Source organism: Schistocerca gregaria, chromosome 7 (assembly GCF_023897955.1).
Source record: "Schistocerca gregaria isolate iqSchGreg1 chromosome 7, iqSchGreg1.2, whole genome shotgun sequence".
NCBI classification, from domain to species: Eukaryota; Metazoa; Arthropoda; class Insecta; order Orthoptera; family Acrididae; genus Schistocerca; species Schistocerca gregaria.
This window is the reverse complement of record NC_064926.1, coordinates 379704416-379724008: the sequence shown is the minus strand read 5'-3', so window position 1 is coordinate 379724008 and position 19593 is coordinate 379704416. Positions and strand designations below refer to the sequence as shown.

The 19593-nt window shown below is 38.9% G+C and overlaps 1 protein-coding gene across 1 annotated transcript in view; it reads left to right on the top strand.

Annotated features, from left to right (window-relative positions):
- Positions 1-6015: 6015 nt before the first annotated feature.
- LOC126281788 (myotubularin-related protein 10-B) overlaps positions 6016-19593 on the top strand; it is a 122724-nt gene continuing 109146 nt past the window's right edge. The window contains exons 1-5 of the mRNA XM_049981001.1: positions 6016-6568; positions 6650-6701; positions 6772-6908; positions 11072-11230; positions 11321-11445. Of these exons, the coding sequence (XP_049836958.1) occupies positions 6506-6568; positions 6650-6701; positions 6772-6908; positions 11072-11230; positions 11321-11445 (536 nt within the window). The 5' untranslated portion in view covers positions 6016-6505. The remainder of the gene's footprint in view (positions 6569-6649; positions 6702-6771; positions 6909-11071; positions 11231-11320; positions 11446-19593) is intronic.

Sequence of the window (19593 nt, the reverse complement as noted above, 5' to 3'; positions counted from 1 at the left end):
CCAATACAAAGAGCAATCTTGTCAGTTAGGTTTTTGTTCATCAGTTTCAGGAACTGTTTTTGAAGAGAGCCAATGTGAAGAAGTAGCATACTAGTTGCGTCAAATATTTTTTTTTAACACAACTGGTCTGCTGTTTCTTCACGTCGGTAATCTTGTTTCTCCATTCACACCGCCACCCCCCAGTGCAATCAGACTTCTTCTTAGCGCCACGTATGCTTGCTTCACTCAGTCAAAGAAGAAGACTGGACGTGATTAAAGCTAAAAAAGTTGTAAGACGCCTAGATACGGTGAAATAAAATTATGTTCTACTACAATTTTAAAAGAATAATGTCATATATTTATCGAAAATTGCGAAAAAATTAAATATAAAATAAAAATACTCGCAGTCGATATTGCCATTTCGATATCAATATATCGCTGAAACATTTATTGCTGATATATATCGATAATTCTTGGAAAAGATATTGATATATCGTTATCTCATTAACATCCCTACCAGGTAGGGGTCTGGAATCCTTTGAACATTCAACATGTGGTAATCAGTGCAGAATCTCCATGTTCTATCATTCTTTCTGAAAAGATGTGTCAGTGTCGCTCACTGGCTATCAGACATTCATATCATGCCTTTTTGCAGCATGTCATGTTTTGCCACCACAAAAAGGTCCTGTGCTAACCCTCTCAGTTGTCGTGATACAGGTTACCCTGGCTAGGTATAATTCACTGTGTTGTATGAAACCCCTGGTGTGTGTCTCTGCTACTATTCTTCCACACCATCAAACTGTCTGTATAACCCATGGCATTCATAGCATTCTGGCCTACGAAACTTGTGACAACTTCTCAATCCTGCCTAATCTGAGCGGAGCTGAGACTGATCTCAATCCTCTTCTGACTAACGATTATGGGCTTTGCCACCTCTGCTAGCACGAATCGCCATATATAACACTTATGTCAATTCTGGTAAACTAGTCATTGCTGTGAGGCATATCAATGATGTTGCAAGCCACGCCTCCATGTTCACCAACTTGCAATGTGCTGACGTATGAACCAGAATCAATGAGGTAGTAACAGTCTGACTTCACACGTTTTACATATAACCGCTGTAATGGTGTTGGTAAGCTTGTTGAATTAACCACCCCATTCCCTGAATAAGGCGCTCTTGCTGGTTCTCATGGCCCTTCGCGCCTACTGCCGGCCACTGACGCCATTTGGGCATGTAAATGGTGAAGTACATCTCGTATTTCTCTCCCCATAACGCCAGTGATACCAACATAAACTGTCAAGAAACAAAAAACAGGTAATAATGACAGGAGATGTAAACAAAGACACTTTAAACTATACTGGTAGTGTAAATTATTTTAGATATTCTGACTTATTGCATTGCTATAACTATAACAAAATAAATGATGAACCAGCCAGAATAACACATAACTCACAATCTTGTATTGATCATGTTCTTTCGAATCTAGATAGGAAACATATCTCTCAGACCATACAGCTCTACCGAGCGAGGTGGCGTAGTGGTTAGCACACTGGACTCGCAATCGGGAGGACGACGGTTCAATCCCGTCTCCGGTCATCCTGATTTAGGTTTTCCGTGATTTCCCTAAATCGTTTCAGGCAAATGCCGGGATGGTTCCTTTGAAAGGGCACGGTCGATTTCCTTCCCAATCCTTCCCTAACCCGAGCTTGCGCTCCGTCTCTAATGACCTCGTTGTCGACGGGACGTTAAACACTAACAACAACCACCACCACCATACAGCTCTATCCATAGAAATTAGTACAGACCACAAAATAGTTCTGCATAGTGACCTACACACTTATAAAAGGAAGATTAATTATAACTTACTTAGGAAGGAGCTTGCTGAGAGAAAGTGGGGAAAGGTATATAGATCACAAGGTATTAATGAAAATTGGGGCCTTTTCTATGAAATATTTAACCATAGCTTTAATCAGGCATGTCCAATAGTAGAAAAAGAACTAAAGAAATCAGATCCCACAAAGAAACTTAAAATTTCCCCAGAAAAACATAAACTAAAGGAAAATATGAAGGACCTTAATGTACTGCTCCAAGAAACAAAATTGCAGTACTTCCTAACAAAATACAAAAGCACCAGAAAGACATACAGGAAATCCCTGAAGACACTAAAAGCACTTCATTATGCTGAACAATAAGAAAAACTAGTAACATTAGCACAACAGCCTGGCATACTGTAAACAAAGAATGTGGACATAGAGAATAACCAGGCTGCAGCAACATTGCATTAGAAGAAAATGGAATAGTGTTGAATGCACTGAAGTCTGTAAGTGAGGCCTTTTTTAAACATTTTAGTAAGGTATGCAGAGAAGAAAAAGATGAATCAGCCCTGAAAATAAACACAGTTAAAATTAGTAATTCATTTTTCCTAAGGAGTGTAACAGAGTTTGAGGTCATGAATATAATCTCAAAACTCAAAGTGAAATCATCTAGTGGCTGGGATGACATATCGTCCACACTACTTAAAGAATGCAAAAATGAGTTAATAAAACCAACAACACATCTAATTAACAGTTCAATTGGCCATGGGACCTTTCCAGAGCTTTTAACACTTGGCAGGCTACTTGAAAGAAAAATTATAGATCAAATGGAATCCTTCTTCTGTAAATACAAACTATTAAATAAAACACGACATGGGTGTCAAAAAGGGCGATCTACAATAACAGCATTAGCATCTTTTTTCCATGAACTACTGAACAGGCTGTATGAAGGAAACAAAGTTATAGGGACTTTCCTAGATCTGTCTAAAGCATTCGATTCTGTGAATGGTACAGTACTGTTATCCAATTCAGAAAATTACGGGATAAGAGGAGTAGCTCCTAAATCACTAAGTTCTTATCTCCGTGATAGAAGACAGTGCACAAAACTAAATTATAAGAATGAAAGTAAGATCAAAACAGTAAAGTCAGCATACAGAACTCTCAATTGCGGAGTTCCAGAAGGAAGTATACTTGGACCATTCTTGTATATAGTTTATATATTAATGATATAACACAGCCACAAAACTCCAGACTAGTTAACTATGCTGTTGATACATCTTTTATTAGCTGGGGCTATACAGAGTGGGCAGCATTCCAAAGCAACAAAGACAACTTTGAAATGATCACAGAATATCTAACAGTGAATACGCTTACACTGAATAACGACAAGACTGTAGTAATAAAGTTCTTGCTACATTTTAATAATACTCTAACTCAATCACTTTCTATAGTTGAAACATAAGTTTTTAGGCATACTGGTTGATGAACATCTCACTTGGAAAGAGCATATCAGCTCCACCTGTAAAAAGGTTTATAGTAATATTTACTTACTAAAACGTCTTGCAAATATAGTAGCTCCTCTTGTCCTTAAACAAGTGTATTATGGGTTAATACTCTCACATCTGCAATATAGGATCAAGGTCTGGGGTGGGGCACAAACTATCTATATGGATTCCATTTTCAGGCTTCAAAAGAGAGCAGTTAGGATAATTGCTAATATAAGCAAACGCCAGTCCTGTAGGGACTATTTAAAAAATTATAAATTACTGACTGTTTACTGATTGTATTTAAGACCATGTTTGTAAAAGAGAACAAGGAAAATAGTGTAAAGAACAGTGACATACATAATTATAATACTCGAGCCAAAAGTGGCTATCATAGGATACGGACTAACAAGAAAGCTACAGGCCACAGTCCATATGTAACTGGGAGACAATTCTATAATGTTGTTGTTGTTGTTGTTGTTGTGGTGGTGGTGGTGGTAGTCTTCAGTCCTGAGACTGGTTTGATGCAGCTCTCCATGCCACTCTATCCTGTGCAAGCTTCTTCATCTCCCAGAACCTACTGCAACCTACATCCTTCTGAATCTGCTTAATGTATTCATCTCTTGGTGTCCCTTTACGATTTTTACCCTCCACACTGCCTTCCAATACTAAATTGGCGATCCCTTGATGTCTCAGAACATGTTCTACCAACCGATCCCTTCTTCTAGTCAAGTTGTGCCACAACTTCTACAATAAGTTATCAAAAAATATAAAGCAACTCCAAGGCAATCTTTTCAAGAGCAAGTTGAAGAATTGGTTAATAGAAAGATGTTTATACTCATTAAAAGAATTCTGAGCTACAGTACTGTTAGTTTATTCTTTTGCACACTGCAGTATATTAGTGGGGGTATTGTTATAATTGGCTAATTGGTGTATATAATCATTATGTGTATGGAGTGACATATAATGTGCTAATGTGTTTATAACATTGTTGCATGGAATAATATGCGATGTGCTACTTGATGTATATATTCATTCTTGGAATGACATGATATTGATATAATTGTACAAAAAATGTCGATGTCCAAGACTGTAAGGCTAACATGGACAAATAAACATTATTTTTATTATTCTTAAACAGTTTCATTCATTGTGGGCATGGTTCTCTTGTTTCCTAACAGTCTTGCAACCTTCTTTTGCAATATGTCGATCAATTCTTTAAGGCAGTGTACCTGCTTATTGACGCCTGGCCGTTGTCCTTTTTGGATAGCCACGGTTTCTTGTGTAACGAAAACCCCAGTATCCATTATTATGACTGACATGTATGTAGTATCCAGTGTTGCATAAACTTCGTCCGCTACTTTGATCACTGTGTAGACACTATCTTTTCGCACGTTACCACTGTTGACTGCCCCAAGTAGTTGCACCATTCGGATGTGCCATAACGTCGCACCTGGCAATTCTGTCTCTCCCATAATCTCGCCAATATTCAGAGGGTGGTCTGTCTCATATTTGCTCGTTTTTCAGTACTTGCTGTGTTCTTGGTCTAGTGGTTTGCATACTCTACTAATTGACAGCTTCTTTCGACTCGTATATTTATGATCTTGTGGCTGCTTTAGTATTAAATCTGCAACTATAGCGGCCGCCAAGGCATCTAATCCATTCATTGCCACTGCAAACTTTATCCGTTTATCGGTCATCTCGTTTTGCGGCAGTGGTATTCCGAACATTGAAAACCTGTTTTTCTGGCAAGAAGTGCGGCGTATGTACCTTCACTCGTGGTTTTTTGACCACTGTAATTCTCTTGTTGGCAGCTTTATGTCGACTCACCAATGAATTTTCCTATTCCTCTATTGCCAACTGGAGTTTTTATAGCCGCATCTGTAAATCGTTCTATAGATTCGCTAACTGTCTCGTGGTCTGAATATTTGAATACGAATCGGCTCTTATGCCAACGATATCGTCTCACTTTGCATGCCTGCTAGCATATTTTCGCGTTTTTGTGGGATCACCACTTAGTAGTATTCCTGCTTGTTCGCTTGATCACAGAATGTCAAATGCTACCCAAAAAAGTTTATTTCTTTATTAACATAATTTCTTAACTGTGAAGAGCACCAGTAACGATGTGTAATCATTGAAGGACTAAAATGACTATGTCTTACTCCGCTCCAAATAGACACAAAAGAATACTGTGACATTTATCCTGGCGGCGGCAACTTCCCCAAGTGCAAAACAAATTTATGCCATTTTTCGGAACTCACTGGGGGGACTCTGTTCCTTCATATGTATCTGTTGCCAAGCGGACAAATAAGTTTAAATTTCGATCCGACGTCTGTATCCATCTACATCTACATCTATACTCTGCAAACCACCGTGAGGTGCGTGGCAAGGGTACGTCCCATTGTACCATTTATTGGGATTTCTTCCTGTTCCATTCAATTATGGAGCACGGAGACAATGATTGTTTGAATGCCCATGTAGGTGCAGTAAATATTTCTAGAGTTATCCTCACGATCCCTACGTGAGCGTTACGAAGAGTGTTGTAGTATATACCTAGATTAATCATTGAAATTACGTTCTTAAAACTTTGTTAATGGACTTTCTTGTGATAGTGGTCGGCCCAGATGTGCCACCACCCCAGGAATTATTAAGAAAGTGCATGAAATGCATGTCTGAGTGATAGCGGTGTTTCTTACAAATCGTTGTTCGAGAAAAGTATCACAGATTTTACAACATCGTAATACCAAAGAAATTATTTTTGAAGGGTGTAAAGATATGCGCGTCACGTCTATGATGTGTATTGTTTTGGGTTATTTCTACGTCCAAATTTATTAAAATTCAAAATCGATGTGTATTTGTTATCAAAATTTATATTTCATATCAAAACTTCGACAGAAATGAAAAAAAATATAGCTCTACGGCTAGGACTGTTTGAAGTATTACACGCTGTGGACCACTGATACACAAGTTACGTGTGACAATTTAGGAAAAAATATTTAAGGGAAGAGAGTAATGTGTTTTGAAAATATGCTGTCATGCTGGACTCGTGAAGAATATAACACAAATAGGCAGTGACAGCTTTTAAGTAATGTCTGGTACGTGATGTGTGACAAATGTGATTCTAGGGGTTCTGATTCTACAATCTCGTCTGATCCGTAAGGTGACAGGGTTATAGAAAATATGGTTACTTAAGCTTCTATTCCGAGAACATAATCAAAGTAGCAGTTATGTCAGATAAAATGACCAACAGCTTCCGGAGTTACGTAGGACTGGACGATCAGGATCTGCAGGTACTTTCTTGTTTAAAGCACTGCATCATTCGCAGCATAAAAGATTCATTAATTAGTGGATATTTCTTTATCTTTTAACAGAATACTAGTGGAGAGGATTCCATCACCGAGTTAAACCCAAGAATCTTAGCGGGTTGGTAATTATTTAGTAGTTATGCATTACTTGAAGATGCTTGTGAAATTACATTGTTGTGAATTTACAGGTGAAGTCGTCATCGCAGAAGCACAGAATGTCTTAATGTTTGCTCCAGTGAGTGAACAGAAACATGGCAAATCTGGAACACTTTATGTCACCAATTTCAAATTATCATTTGTCACCACAGACGATCGGGCACAAGAGGTATATCGTTGTATTTAAAGTTTTTATAGACTGTTGCCTTTTGGGCAAGCAATGTACCTTACAACTCAAATAGTTCATTTCAATAACGTTCTGCGAAAACTGTCAATTCACACTAGTTATAGGGTTCTTTCTAGAAATTGACATGTAGAAACATTTCTTGTTTCGTTTTGGTCCAATTTGTCAATTATAAATTGATGGTTTTAGTGTGATTAGGGATTAGTAGTTGCGTGACTTTGGTATAGACTGTTTCACAAAGGTAACACTGCAGTGCTCTTTTCCCATGGCAGTCAATGTGCATAATGTCCCATGACATTGTTCACTTACTAATAGCCCCACCAAAAACCTGAACATACAGGGCTTACACATTGTGTTAGCACTTAATGCTTTGAACATTATACAGTAAAATAACATAATGATGGACAGATTGTAGTGCAATGGGAAAATGTTCTCAGCATGCTGACAACAATATTTAAATAGTTGTGATTCTACCTCAGAACTGACAGAACAGTGAGCATACAGTGCTTGAGAAAAGAACTGTGATTGACTTTCATTTGGCCCCCAAGGGCTAAACTTGCTGAATTATCAAGCACAAAGCTGTATTAAATGAAGTACAGTTAATGTACAGTATTTTATAATCAGCATGACAATTTTCTTATTAAGTGATTACAGTTCTGATACTGGACCTGGGTATCAGGCATATTGGCCCAACAGTGAAGTAAGTAGCAAATTTTTGATGCCTCCCACAACTTTCTATATCAGTTTTAGCTCACAGATATTCTCAAAATGGTATTATTTCTGAATTAGGACTTCAATGCACCTGTGCATTCTACTGCTTGAGCTAAGTGATGTGGCAAAATGAGAAAACACTTTACTCTCATTGGAAGGAAGGTGGTTGAAATCTCTATTGTACCATGTAGGTTTTCTGTAGTTTACTCAAACCACCTAAAGTACATGCTGGGATAGTTGTTCTGCTTTCAGTGTGTTACTTTAGTAATATCTGTTTCACCTGTAACTGTATTTACTTGCAAACATTGTGCCTGTCATTTACTCATAAAATTAGAGATGTAAGAAATTGGTAACCACTAGGTTTAGGATTTTACTCTTAGAGTAGATTGATAATTACCTGCATAAGCAGTGTCATAAGAAAATTTTTTGGTTTATTTCTTTGCCATGTATGATGTGCATGAGTAAGATGTGTGTGTTGACCAACCATTTGATCTCTCCTACCTCTCCTTAGATTCTTTTGTGACCTAGATATGTCAAATCCAGGGTTTGTCATATAGCTTGGTGTGATTATACTAATGTGAGATGTCCCTAGAAATGGATCTTGTTTGGTAAATGAAGCTGTCATCGTATTATTGTCTTTGCACCATGAATGTCTTCCAGATATTTCACAAAGGAAAATTATTCTGCAAAGTGCTGCACACCTCATACTATGTTTTGATAACTTGATTTTCAATTATGTACGTGAGAATTCACACACACACACACACACACACACACACACACACACACACACACACACCTACACACCTACCTTCACCAGTTCCAGCATTCTCTTCTAGCAAGTACTAAGGCATTGAAATGTATTCAATCCATTCAGAATCTTCCCAGACTTATCATCCTGGTTTCCACAGTCTCTGAAGTGCTGGAGCTATTTTAGATGTCAAGACTAAAGTTTGAAACTTTACAGTTTCCTTAAAATCTCTCCTCTGATATCAAGAAATTGGCATAAATCAAATTATTGCTTTAATGTCACTTTCACAAATTTTAAGTCTTAGTAGTTACAGTAGGAAGAGAATACCATTTCTCTCCTTGTTATTTTGGTACCCACATGCTTGACACCTATTGCAGCTACATCTACACTCTGCAAACCACTGTGAAGAGTGTGGCAGAGGATATGTCCCATTGTACCATTTATTAGGGTTTCTTCCTGTTTCATTGACATATGGAGTGTGGGAAGAATGATTCTTTGAAGTCCTCTGTGCATGCTGTAATTATTCTAATCTTGTCCACGCGAACCCTATGTGAGTGATACATAGGAGTTGTTGTATATTTCTAGAGTCCTCATTGAAATATGGTTCTTGAAACTTTCTAAGTAGACTTTCTCGTGCTAGTTTACATCTATCTTCACAAGTCTGCAGTTCACTTTCTTCAGCATCTCTCGACACTCTCCCAAAGCTCAAACCAACTCGTGACCATTACACTAGATCGCGTGTTTTGTGTACATTCAATATCCCCTGTTAGCCTTATTTGGTACAGGTCCCACACACTGGAGCAATATTGTAGAATGGACCGCCTGAGTAATTTGTAAGCAATCTACTCTGTAGACTGATTGCACTTGCCCAGTAGTCTACTAGTAAACTGTAATTTACCACCACGACTTAGCCTATGTGATTGTTCCATTTCTTATACCTACCAAGTGTTGCATCCAAATATTTGTACAAGTTGGCTGATTCCAGTTTTGACTGATTGATATTATAGTCACAGGATACTGTGTTTTTTTCATTTTGTGAATTGCACAATTTACATTTCTGGACACTTAAAGCAAGTTTCCAATCTTTACACCACTTTGAAATTTTATCAAGACCTGACTGAATATTTATGCAGCTTCTTTCAGACTGAACTTCAATATAGATAACTGCATCATCTACAAAAAGTCTGAGGTTACTATTAATATTGCTCACAAGATCATTAATATACAATATGAACAGCAAGGGTCCCAACAAAGTTCCCTGGGGTACACCTGAAGTTCTGTGTTATAACCAGAGTTAGGATTTTTATGTGCAAATTTCAGATGAAGAAATGAAGGGAAATGTACTAGAAGGAGGTAAAATGGTAAAAGGGAACTGATTTACTCAAGTGATTCAACTAATTCTAGGCTATTCAGCTTTAAACAAGTACGTCAAATCATTACCCATCAGACGAAAGAAAAATAAACTTGAAGCTGTTGTACTTAAAGACTTTAAGCATTTCTACATATTTAAAAATTAGTCTGTTTCTGTTAGCATTTAGAATGCCTATGTAAATGCTTAAGCTTGTTTCAACATCCACAGAAACCAGTGGTGCAAATTTTGTATTAATTCCAAATGGCATCTCTAGGTGTGAGACCAGAGTGAAGTTTGTCTTTGGCAAAGCTATGTAACTGCTCCCTGATGCAAGCAAAATATTCCATTGCCCCTGCAAGACCGTGTTATACTCAAAACATTCTCGGTTTTCTTGCTACATCAGTTTGGGATAAAATCTCAAGCTTTTGACAATAGCCTCCATCGTCAGGAGCGTTGAGTGTCTTCACTGAAGCTGTTGTGGCCTTATATAGCTCGTGGACGGCTTCAGATTTGTCAGCTTGTGATTGGTCGGTGATAACATACTACTGTCGCAGATGGTGCCACCACGTCTGTGAAAACATAAACCCTTCAAGGAATGTCTGTGCTGCTTCTCTGCATGAAGCGCTCGTTTCCATGCATTGCTCAGATAGTACCTGCTATTGTGGTTAAAGTGCTTCTCGCTCATTCTTATTTCAACAGCCTCCTCAATAACAGAATCCCAGTATGTGGAAGCATGGGACAAAATTTTTGTTTCCTCAAACAGTATTTTATGTTTGTTCATGAGGCTTTGCTTCGCAATACCCGATTTCTCCAGTTCTGTATTTTTAATATGCCATTGGTGTTCTGCACAGCGGTCTGAAATGGTATATTGACTCGAAATCATATACAAATGGAATTAAACTCACAAGTCATTTCTCATATAAATAATAAAGTGCGCTCAGAAAGAGTACTGGAAAGCTACAGGAAAAGAAAAATAAATAAATAAATTACAGGCGTGGTTGAAGGAAAAAAGGGATACCCAAAGAGTTTTAATTTACACTAAGAAAAAAGTGCGCACCTAAATACCCTAACCCTTATATATATATATATATCTGTGTGTGTGTGTGTGTGTGTGTGTGTGTGTGTGTGTGAAACCATGTTCTATATTTTTATGTTACTTTTCATGTGTATGGGTTAAAATAGTAATGCTCTACTTTAATTATACTGTGCAACTTTGACTACAACTGTCATCTGGCTACTACATTTCTTGTCTTCCTCTCTTCTTCCAATATGTATGTTTGTTGAGTAGCTCTGTAATCAATGTATGTTCTTCATTACTTATGTTTCATTTTGTAGGACTCCTTAAGTCAGCAAAACTCACTTCTAGCAGAAAATGAAGTTTGTCTTTCAAATGTTGATATTGTGTATCAAGTTTTTGGTGACAAGAAAAAGAAATTGATTCCCGGCAGTAATGTGTCCACTAATAAGGTTAAAGGGATATACATAATTTGCAAGGTTGGTACAATTAACTTTTATACTGTTGAACTTCATAGTATTAGAACTCCATACAAGTCAGTAATGAAGTTTTGTTGCCTTTATTTTCAGAATATGAGGGTACTTTCTTTTAGCTTCAAATTCTCACCTGTAGGGCATGGAAAAATGCTGACAAATGCATTGCTTCATCATGCTTTTCCTTCCAGACATCATTTGTTGTTTGCTTATGATTACAGGTAAGTTGAAGCCTCTCTCTATCTCTCTCTCCCTACCCCTACCCCTCCCTCTCTCCCTCCCCCCCACCTCCCAGCCTCTCCCCCTCCCCCCTTCTCTCTCTCTCTCTCTCTCTCTCTCTCTCTCTCTCTCTCTCTCTCTCTCTCTCTCTCTCTCTACCAGTTTCTGGGCAGATATTGCAAGAGGAACTGCATACAGTGTCTTTTGTAACATTTTCTGCTACTGCTGCAGAAACTGGCGGAATAAATCTTGAGTGATGTGTCTACGCTGATCTGGTTTCAATCAAACTTGAACTTGCCACACATGTCATGTGATGTCTGGAAAGATCGTTGTGAGGGTAAGAACTACCTATGTGTGAAATGGGTGTGTTGAAAAAAGCAGTGTAGCCCCTTGAGAATGAGAGCACTTAGTGACCTACAACAAATTATACCCATAATTTCAAACCTCTGTGACACTTTTTATCGTTGACAATCCCCACAAAATGTTGAAAAGAAAAAACTTAATCACTTACTACATTTCCACTGTTGTTTCAGTAAAACTGCCCCATGAAGTGTGACTTTTAATTTATTACATTTTTACTACTAAGTGCATTCGTGACACTTTTTTGCAGGTGGTATTTACGTATGCCACTGAATGTACTTGCAAAATTATGTTGATGTATGACACACACATTTCAGGAAATATGACATCCTAAACACAGAGATACGTGAAAAACTGCAGCATTGTGCATGGGGAGGAGATGATAGGACAGTGAGGGTGGAAACTGTTGGGTGCAGGGTGTGGGGCAGTTTGTTACCGTTGATCTCATCTTCCACCGTGTTTATTTGTAGCCCTCTGCCAACGCACATGTCTTATCTTTCCATGCTCCACTCCTGTTTTGTTCCTTTTTTCCCCACCTCTCTGCCCCTCAGCCCTCTGATACTGTGCCTGTTGGCAGTCTAGTCCGTGCACACTCCAGCAGACAGCGTTCATCTCTCTTCCCACCTGTACACTACTATTCCCCCCCTTCTCCCCTCCTGCACACACACCAGTATTGCTGCTTGCATCTCACATGAAGTTGCATTGTAGTAGCAGCAGCAGCAGCACTCTTATTATTTCCTACAATGTATGGAGATAGTAATTCAGACTGAAGGTGGCTCTGTGATGTTTTGATGATACATACTATGACTAGGGCCCATTCATTCAAGTTACTGTGAGCATGAACCAGGATATTTATTTCAGCACTTATGGTGACCAAGTGTTGCCTTTCTTCCTCATCTCCATCTGTGGATACTCCCATCTTTCAAGATGACAACAGCTATGCTCACAGGGGTACACGCATACGTTCCTGGTTTGACAAACATTCAGGCACCCTATCACACTTAACTGACTTGCTAAATCATCCAGCAGAAAATATCTGAGGCTACTTGGAACAGTGACTGAAACATATCAATCAATATTCCTGTCATTCAATAGCTCTTAAGGAGCTAATCTTTGATGAAAGACTTCAGTTGAGTAGGGCATACCTCAAGAAAATTGTGTCCCCTCTTCTTCCATGGGAAATGGAAAATACTTGGAGAGCATGATGAGCAAAGTTGATCAAAGATGCACAAGCCTACCACGCTTGAAAGTAAAAGTCCTGATGATAGCCCCTGCCCGTAATGATGTTTCAGTCAAAGAGTGCACAGTGTCCATTATCACTACTGATCTTCGGAAACAGTGACTGTTCCTGAATTGCCCATAAGCCCACTAACAAACAGTAGTACTCATATTTTGACAGTTGCCATACCTTCCATGTCAAATGTTGCCTTCTATACAGCCTTGGCAATCGAGGCAAACATATTTGTTCGGATGCAGACTGTTTACAGCAATATACTACCACTCTCAATTCAGCCTTCACTGGACGTAATTAATCACAGCCTAGACCAAAAACAGATTTCCTTGGCCATCATTCCTGGTACTAATGACCCCTCTAATAAACAACTTTGGAGCACCTCACTTCTCATCCAGTATTATCCTACGGCTCCTACCCCTATTACCGTCCCCAGTGCAAGACTTGCCCTATGCACCCTCCTACCACCACCTAGTACAGCCCTGTAACTGGCAAAATATATACTGTCAAAAGGAGAGTCTCCTGTGAAACGACACTTTCTATACCAGCCATTATGTAAAAACTATTCAGCGTTTTACATTGGCATGACTACCACCCAGTTGTCAGTAAGGGTGAATGGCCATAGGCAGAGGGTGTATGCAGGCAACACATAGTATCCTGTTGCAGAGGATGCTGTACTACATTACAGTCATGACCTCGGTGCCTGTTTAACCACACACGCCATATGGATTCTTGCCCCAGACACCACCAGTTTCTCAGATTTGGGAACTTGTACTACAACAGGTCCTTGGTTCTGGCCACCTACTTGGCCTTAAATTACATTAATTCCTTCCATCTCAACATTTATTGACAGTAACTATTTCTTTCTTCACTCCAATTTATTATCTACGTCTTTCATTTTCTGACTTGTATATTTTTCGCCCCTGCCCCCCCCCCCCCCCCCTCCACTTATGTTACATACAATGCTCTTAGCTTTTTACTCTTATTAGCTCATGCATGATGTTTTAGTAGTAATCTCGTCTTGCATGTTACCCTGTCTTTCACCTTTAAGCTCTCAGGATTTCAAATCTTGTCCACAGCAGTCCCAACAATCAGTCTTTCCATCTCATCCTGTCTGGTAAGTTTCCCCTAATAAGCGGTTCTGGGAGACTTTTCTGAACTGTACCCCTGTCCCCTAAACCTCCCCAGTCCTTTTCCTTCACCCTCTTCCATCCCCTTCAATGCTTCTACTCATTGTGAACTTCCAGTTTCACACTTGGAAGCTCAGTTTTTAAAACACTGTGCAGTATACCATGTGTGCTGTAGTTCACTTTTACTTTTCTGTATATTTCTTTTTCTGCCTATGCACTCATTGTATTTAACTATCCTCATTGTATTTAATTGCTCTGATTACAAAAAATTTGTCAGCTAGCTCTATAATCCAGTTACTAATTTGTACATTTTCTTGTCAGTCTGTTGATTATAGATTGTTTTCTTCTTATTGTGATTTATTTTCAAGCTTAGCTGAAGGGTTCCATCTTGCTTCATTATTTTTAAGTTTCACTCTGGTGCAAGGTGGACAAGACCTCAGAAAATGCAAGGAAATATTCATAGAAAAAAGTTCTGACTAGAAAGCAAAAGCCCAAATGCCATTGATTTGCTGGCTTTACTATCCACAGAATAACTCGTTATTAGTTTACAGTGAGCTTTACAGTCTGGTACCTTTCTGTAGACACTCTATGAATACTGTCCCATTTCCTGGGATGTTAATCAGATACATGTTGATTATGTTATGTTTTCCTTTGCATGCTCTATGGTTCTGTAGTGGATAATCGAATAGTAAAAATAATATATAACTTCGTTACTGTATTAGCAGCATCAGTTGATTTGAATGTAGAAATATATACAGATACAAGAGATTTATGAATCTGTCACTCTTCAATACAATGCCTGTTCAGAAGCTGTCGAGCCCTGGCCACTATGAAAGTCTGTTAAAGTTATTCAACTAGCAAACATAACGAATGGGTTCAGTGTATGAATGTTCGAACTTGTACACCAACTGCTGAATCTTGAGAGAGGCGGTGTTTGCACCTCATTGTCAGTGATGTAATTGTTCATAGCAATACCCACATGCCATAGTGGCAGCTATAGGAAACATGGGAGCATAACTGGTGGTGCACCTATTGAAAAGTGTGGCTGACTGAATCACAACTGAAACCGAAGAGTACAGTTGGAAAGACCACACCATGCAACTTAACTAGGAAGGGATCCATGGCGCAGTACACAATGTTGCAGACTTGGAGGAAACACTCGTGGTGAGGCAAGCATGTGTAATAAGACCTTGTGTCATTTCACAGTGCTCCAGGAGTACCTCAGACACAAAAAAATATGATCGTCTGAAACCAGAACTGTACTGCTATTTCAACTAATAAATGCTAACTTCATTTTTGATGATTCCTAATTTGAACTGATCACCCTTGCTCAGTTATAAAAGCTGTTTAGGGTACAAATGCCACCCAAACTCTTATATATTTCATAAAATGCTCTTGTACCTTCATGACTTATACTGTTAATTAACTTTATCATTAAGTTGTTGAGAGTTGTCTGTTCTAGAGGCAAACCATACAGTGTCATCAGCGAAAGAAAGGTAATTTGTGTATGTTCCATTGACACACATTTATAATTTTTTTAATTTAAGTAATGAAAACTTTCTCTAGGGCTGCTGAGAAAAGGTTCTATGATATCTCCACTTGCCATCTCTTCTTCAAGTTTCGAATTTATGAATCTTCATACATATTCTAATTGAAAGCTGTAGCATTCAAATATGTCTTCTTCAGTATAACAACATCTTAACATCCATATCCACCATTGTAACCAAATCTACAAATCACTGTGAAGTGCTTGGAGAGGGTGCTTTCTATTGTACCACATATTAGGGTTTCTTCCTGTTTCATTTGTATATGGGGGGGGGGGGGGGGGGGGCAGGAAGAAAGACTGCTTAAATTCATCTGTGTTTGCTGTAACCAGTCTAACATTGTCTTTTGAGACCTTATGGAAGTATACATAAGCGGCTGTACTATATTTCTTAATTTCTTACTGCATACTGGTTCTTGAAGCTACATTAGAAAGTGCTTTGCAGGATAGTTGGTGTCCATCTTCAAGCATCTGCTATCTCAAGTTTCTCAGCATTTCGGTAACATTCTCCTGTGAGTCAAATAGAGAATGAATCAATGTTGTGTTTCTCAAGGGCTCTTAGCATAGGTTTAGTTGAAATTCAAGTCAAAAACTTTCTCAAAATCCATGAACCTCGGTAAAGTAATAATTCATACTCGTTTCTCTAGTTTGTAATTTGTGACCTGACTTGCAGATGGTCCAATGTGCTATGTCCACAACTAAAGCTAATTTGTCCCTTTGCATGGTTTAAGTCCAGTTTTTTGTACATAGTTACTAATTATTTCCATGACCAACTTAAATATTATGGAGAAGAGGCTGATAGGTTTGCAGGGTGTTTCTGTAAGAGTGTGCAAAAATGTAACAGGACATAGAGAATGCTCCATTGAACAATTTGAGGTAGGGAACCTGGGGTTATAGGAGCCAGCTTAAGGAGATATGGAGGTAAATTACATGTAAGTTCTTTATTTCCCACAAGTAAATAAGGACGACGAGCCTGATTACTAGGCAGTCATGATTCAGGTTTTATTTGTTTAATTGTCCATAAGATATCGCATATACATTTTCCCATGACAGAAAATGCTATGAATCAGCGACAGACCCATTCCGCATGACAGTGCACCACCTCACTTCTGTGTGAATGTCTGCAACCATCTCACTGCTGTATTTCCTATATAGTCGCTGGATTGGAAGGGGAGGTTCTGTTCCATGGCCTACGAGGTCTCCTAACCATGCGTATTTTCTATTGGGATACGTAAAGCCACTTGTGTATGAGACCCCAGTGGGTTTGATGATGGAATTAGTTGCTAAAATTCTAGCGGGCTGTGATGTGATTCGTAACACACCAGGTATATTTGTCAGGGTGTGGCAGAATCTTGTTCTCTGATGTCATACTTACATTGAGGTTGATGGCTGTCAGGTTCAGCGCATTTTGTAAGATACAGTACCCTTGGTATGTTCATTGTGTCATTGATGGTATTTGCAGTTAACTGCGAATAATATAAATAAAAAAGTACACAGCAATGTGGTTTAATTCCTATTATCTCCTGAAGGTGGCTTCTCCAACCCCAGGTTCCCTACCTCAAATAGTTCAATGGATCATCCTCTATGTCCTGTTAAATTTTTGCCCGCTCTTACAGAAACACCTCGTATAGTTTTTAATGGCTTCTCCAACTCCATTCTCGCAAATCGGAATTATTGAAACATTATTTCAGTTATGGGAACTGTCTCCCTTGCACACTTTCTATAAATGATTCTGCAAGTATCTTTATATCAATTTTCTTCCAGCTTTATACATTTCTTTAGAAGCTTCTTATACAGAATTATTTCTTCGTAGCTCACATGGCTTTGTATACCTAATCTGGCACCCTCACCAGAATATCGTTGTTGTTGTTGTTGTGGTCTTCAGCCCTGAGACTGGTTTGATGCAGCTCTCCATGCTACTCTATTCTGTGCAAGCTTCTTCATCTCCCAGTACCTACTGCAACCTACATCCTTCTGAATCTGCTTAGTGTAATCATTGCTTGGTCTCCCTCTACAATTTTTACCCTCCACGCTGCCCTCCAATATTAAATTGGTGATCCCTTGATGCCTCAGAACATGTCCTACCAACTGATCCCTTCTTCTGGTCAAGTTGTGCCACAAACTTCTCTTCTCCCCAATCCTATTCAACACTTCCTCATTAGTTATGTGATCTACCCAACTAATCTTCAGCATTCTTCTGTAGCACCCATTTCGAAAGCTTCTATTCTCTTCTTGTCCAAACTATTTATCGTCCATGTTTCACTTCCATACATGGCTACACTCCATACAAATACTTTCAGAAATGGCTTCCTGACACTAAAGTTCTGAACTTGATGTTAATAAATTTCTCTTCTTCAGAAACGCTTTCCTTGCCATTGCCAGTCTACATTTTCTATCTTCTCTACTTCGACCATCATCAGTTATTTTGCTCCCCAAATAGCAAAACTCTGTCACTACTTTAAGTGTCTCATTTCCTAATCTAATTCCCTCAGCATCACCCGACTTAATTCGACTACATTCCATTATCCTTGTTTTGATTTTGTTGATGTTCATCTTATACCCTCCTTTCAAGATCCTATCCATTCCGTTCAACTGCTCTTCCAAGTCCTTTGCTGTCTGTGACTGAATTACAATGTCATCGGCGAACCTCAAAGTTTTTATTTCTTCTCCATGGATTTTGATACTACCTACTTCGAATTTTTCTTTTGTTTCCTTTACTGCTTACTCAATATACAGATTGAATAACATCGGGGAGAGACTACAACCCTGTCTCACTCCCTTCCCAACCACTGCTTCCCTTTCATGTCCCTCGACTCTTATAACTGCCATCTGGTTTCTGTGCAAATTGTAAATAGCCTTTCGCTCCCTGTATTTTACCCCTGCCACCTTCAGAATTTGAAAGAGAGTATTCCAGTCAACATTGTCAAAAGCTTTCTCTAAGTCTACAAATGATAGAAACGTAGGTTTGTCCTTCCTTAATCTAGCTTCTAAGATAAGTCGTAGGGTCAGTATTGCCTCACGTGTTCCAATATTTCTACGGAATCCAAACTGATCTTCCCTGAGGTCGGCTTCTACTAGTTTGTCCATTCGTCTGTAAAGAATTCACGTTAGTATTTTGCAGCTGTGACTTACTAAACTGATAGTTAGGTAATTTTCACATCTGTCAACACCTGCTTTCATTGGGATTGGAATTATTATATTCTTCTTGAAGTCTGAGGGTATTTCGCCTGTTTCATACATCTTGCTCACCAGATGGTAGAGTTTTGTCAGGACTGGCTCTCCCAAGGCCGTCAGTAGTTCCAATGGAATGTTGTCTACTCCCGGCGCCTTGTTTCGACTCAGGTCTTTCAGTGCTCTGTGAAACTCTTCACGCAGTATCATATCTCCCATTTCATCTTCATCTACATCCTCTTCCATTTCCATAATATTGTCCTCAAGTACATCGACCTTCTATAGACCCACTATGTACTCTTTCCACCTTTCTGCTTTCCCTTCTTTGCTTGGGTTTCCATCTGAGGTCTTGATATTCATACAAGTCATTCTCTTTTCTCCAAAGGTCTCTTTAATTTTCCTGTGGGCAGTATCTATCTTACCCCTAGTGAGATAAGCATCTACATCTTTACATTTGTCCTCTAGCCATCCCTGTTCAGCCATTTTGCACTTCCTGTCGATCTCATTTTTGAGACATTTATATTCCTTTTTGCCTGCTTCATTTACTGCATTTCTATATTTTCTCCTTTCATCAATTAAATTCAATATTTCTTCTGTTACCCTCGTCTTTTTACCTACTTGATCCTCTGCCTCGCTTCAGATACAGCAGCGTACCCACCTGTGGCCGTCACATATGTACTGACAAGTAGTCCCTCCCCCTCCCCCCCCCACCCCC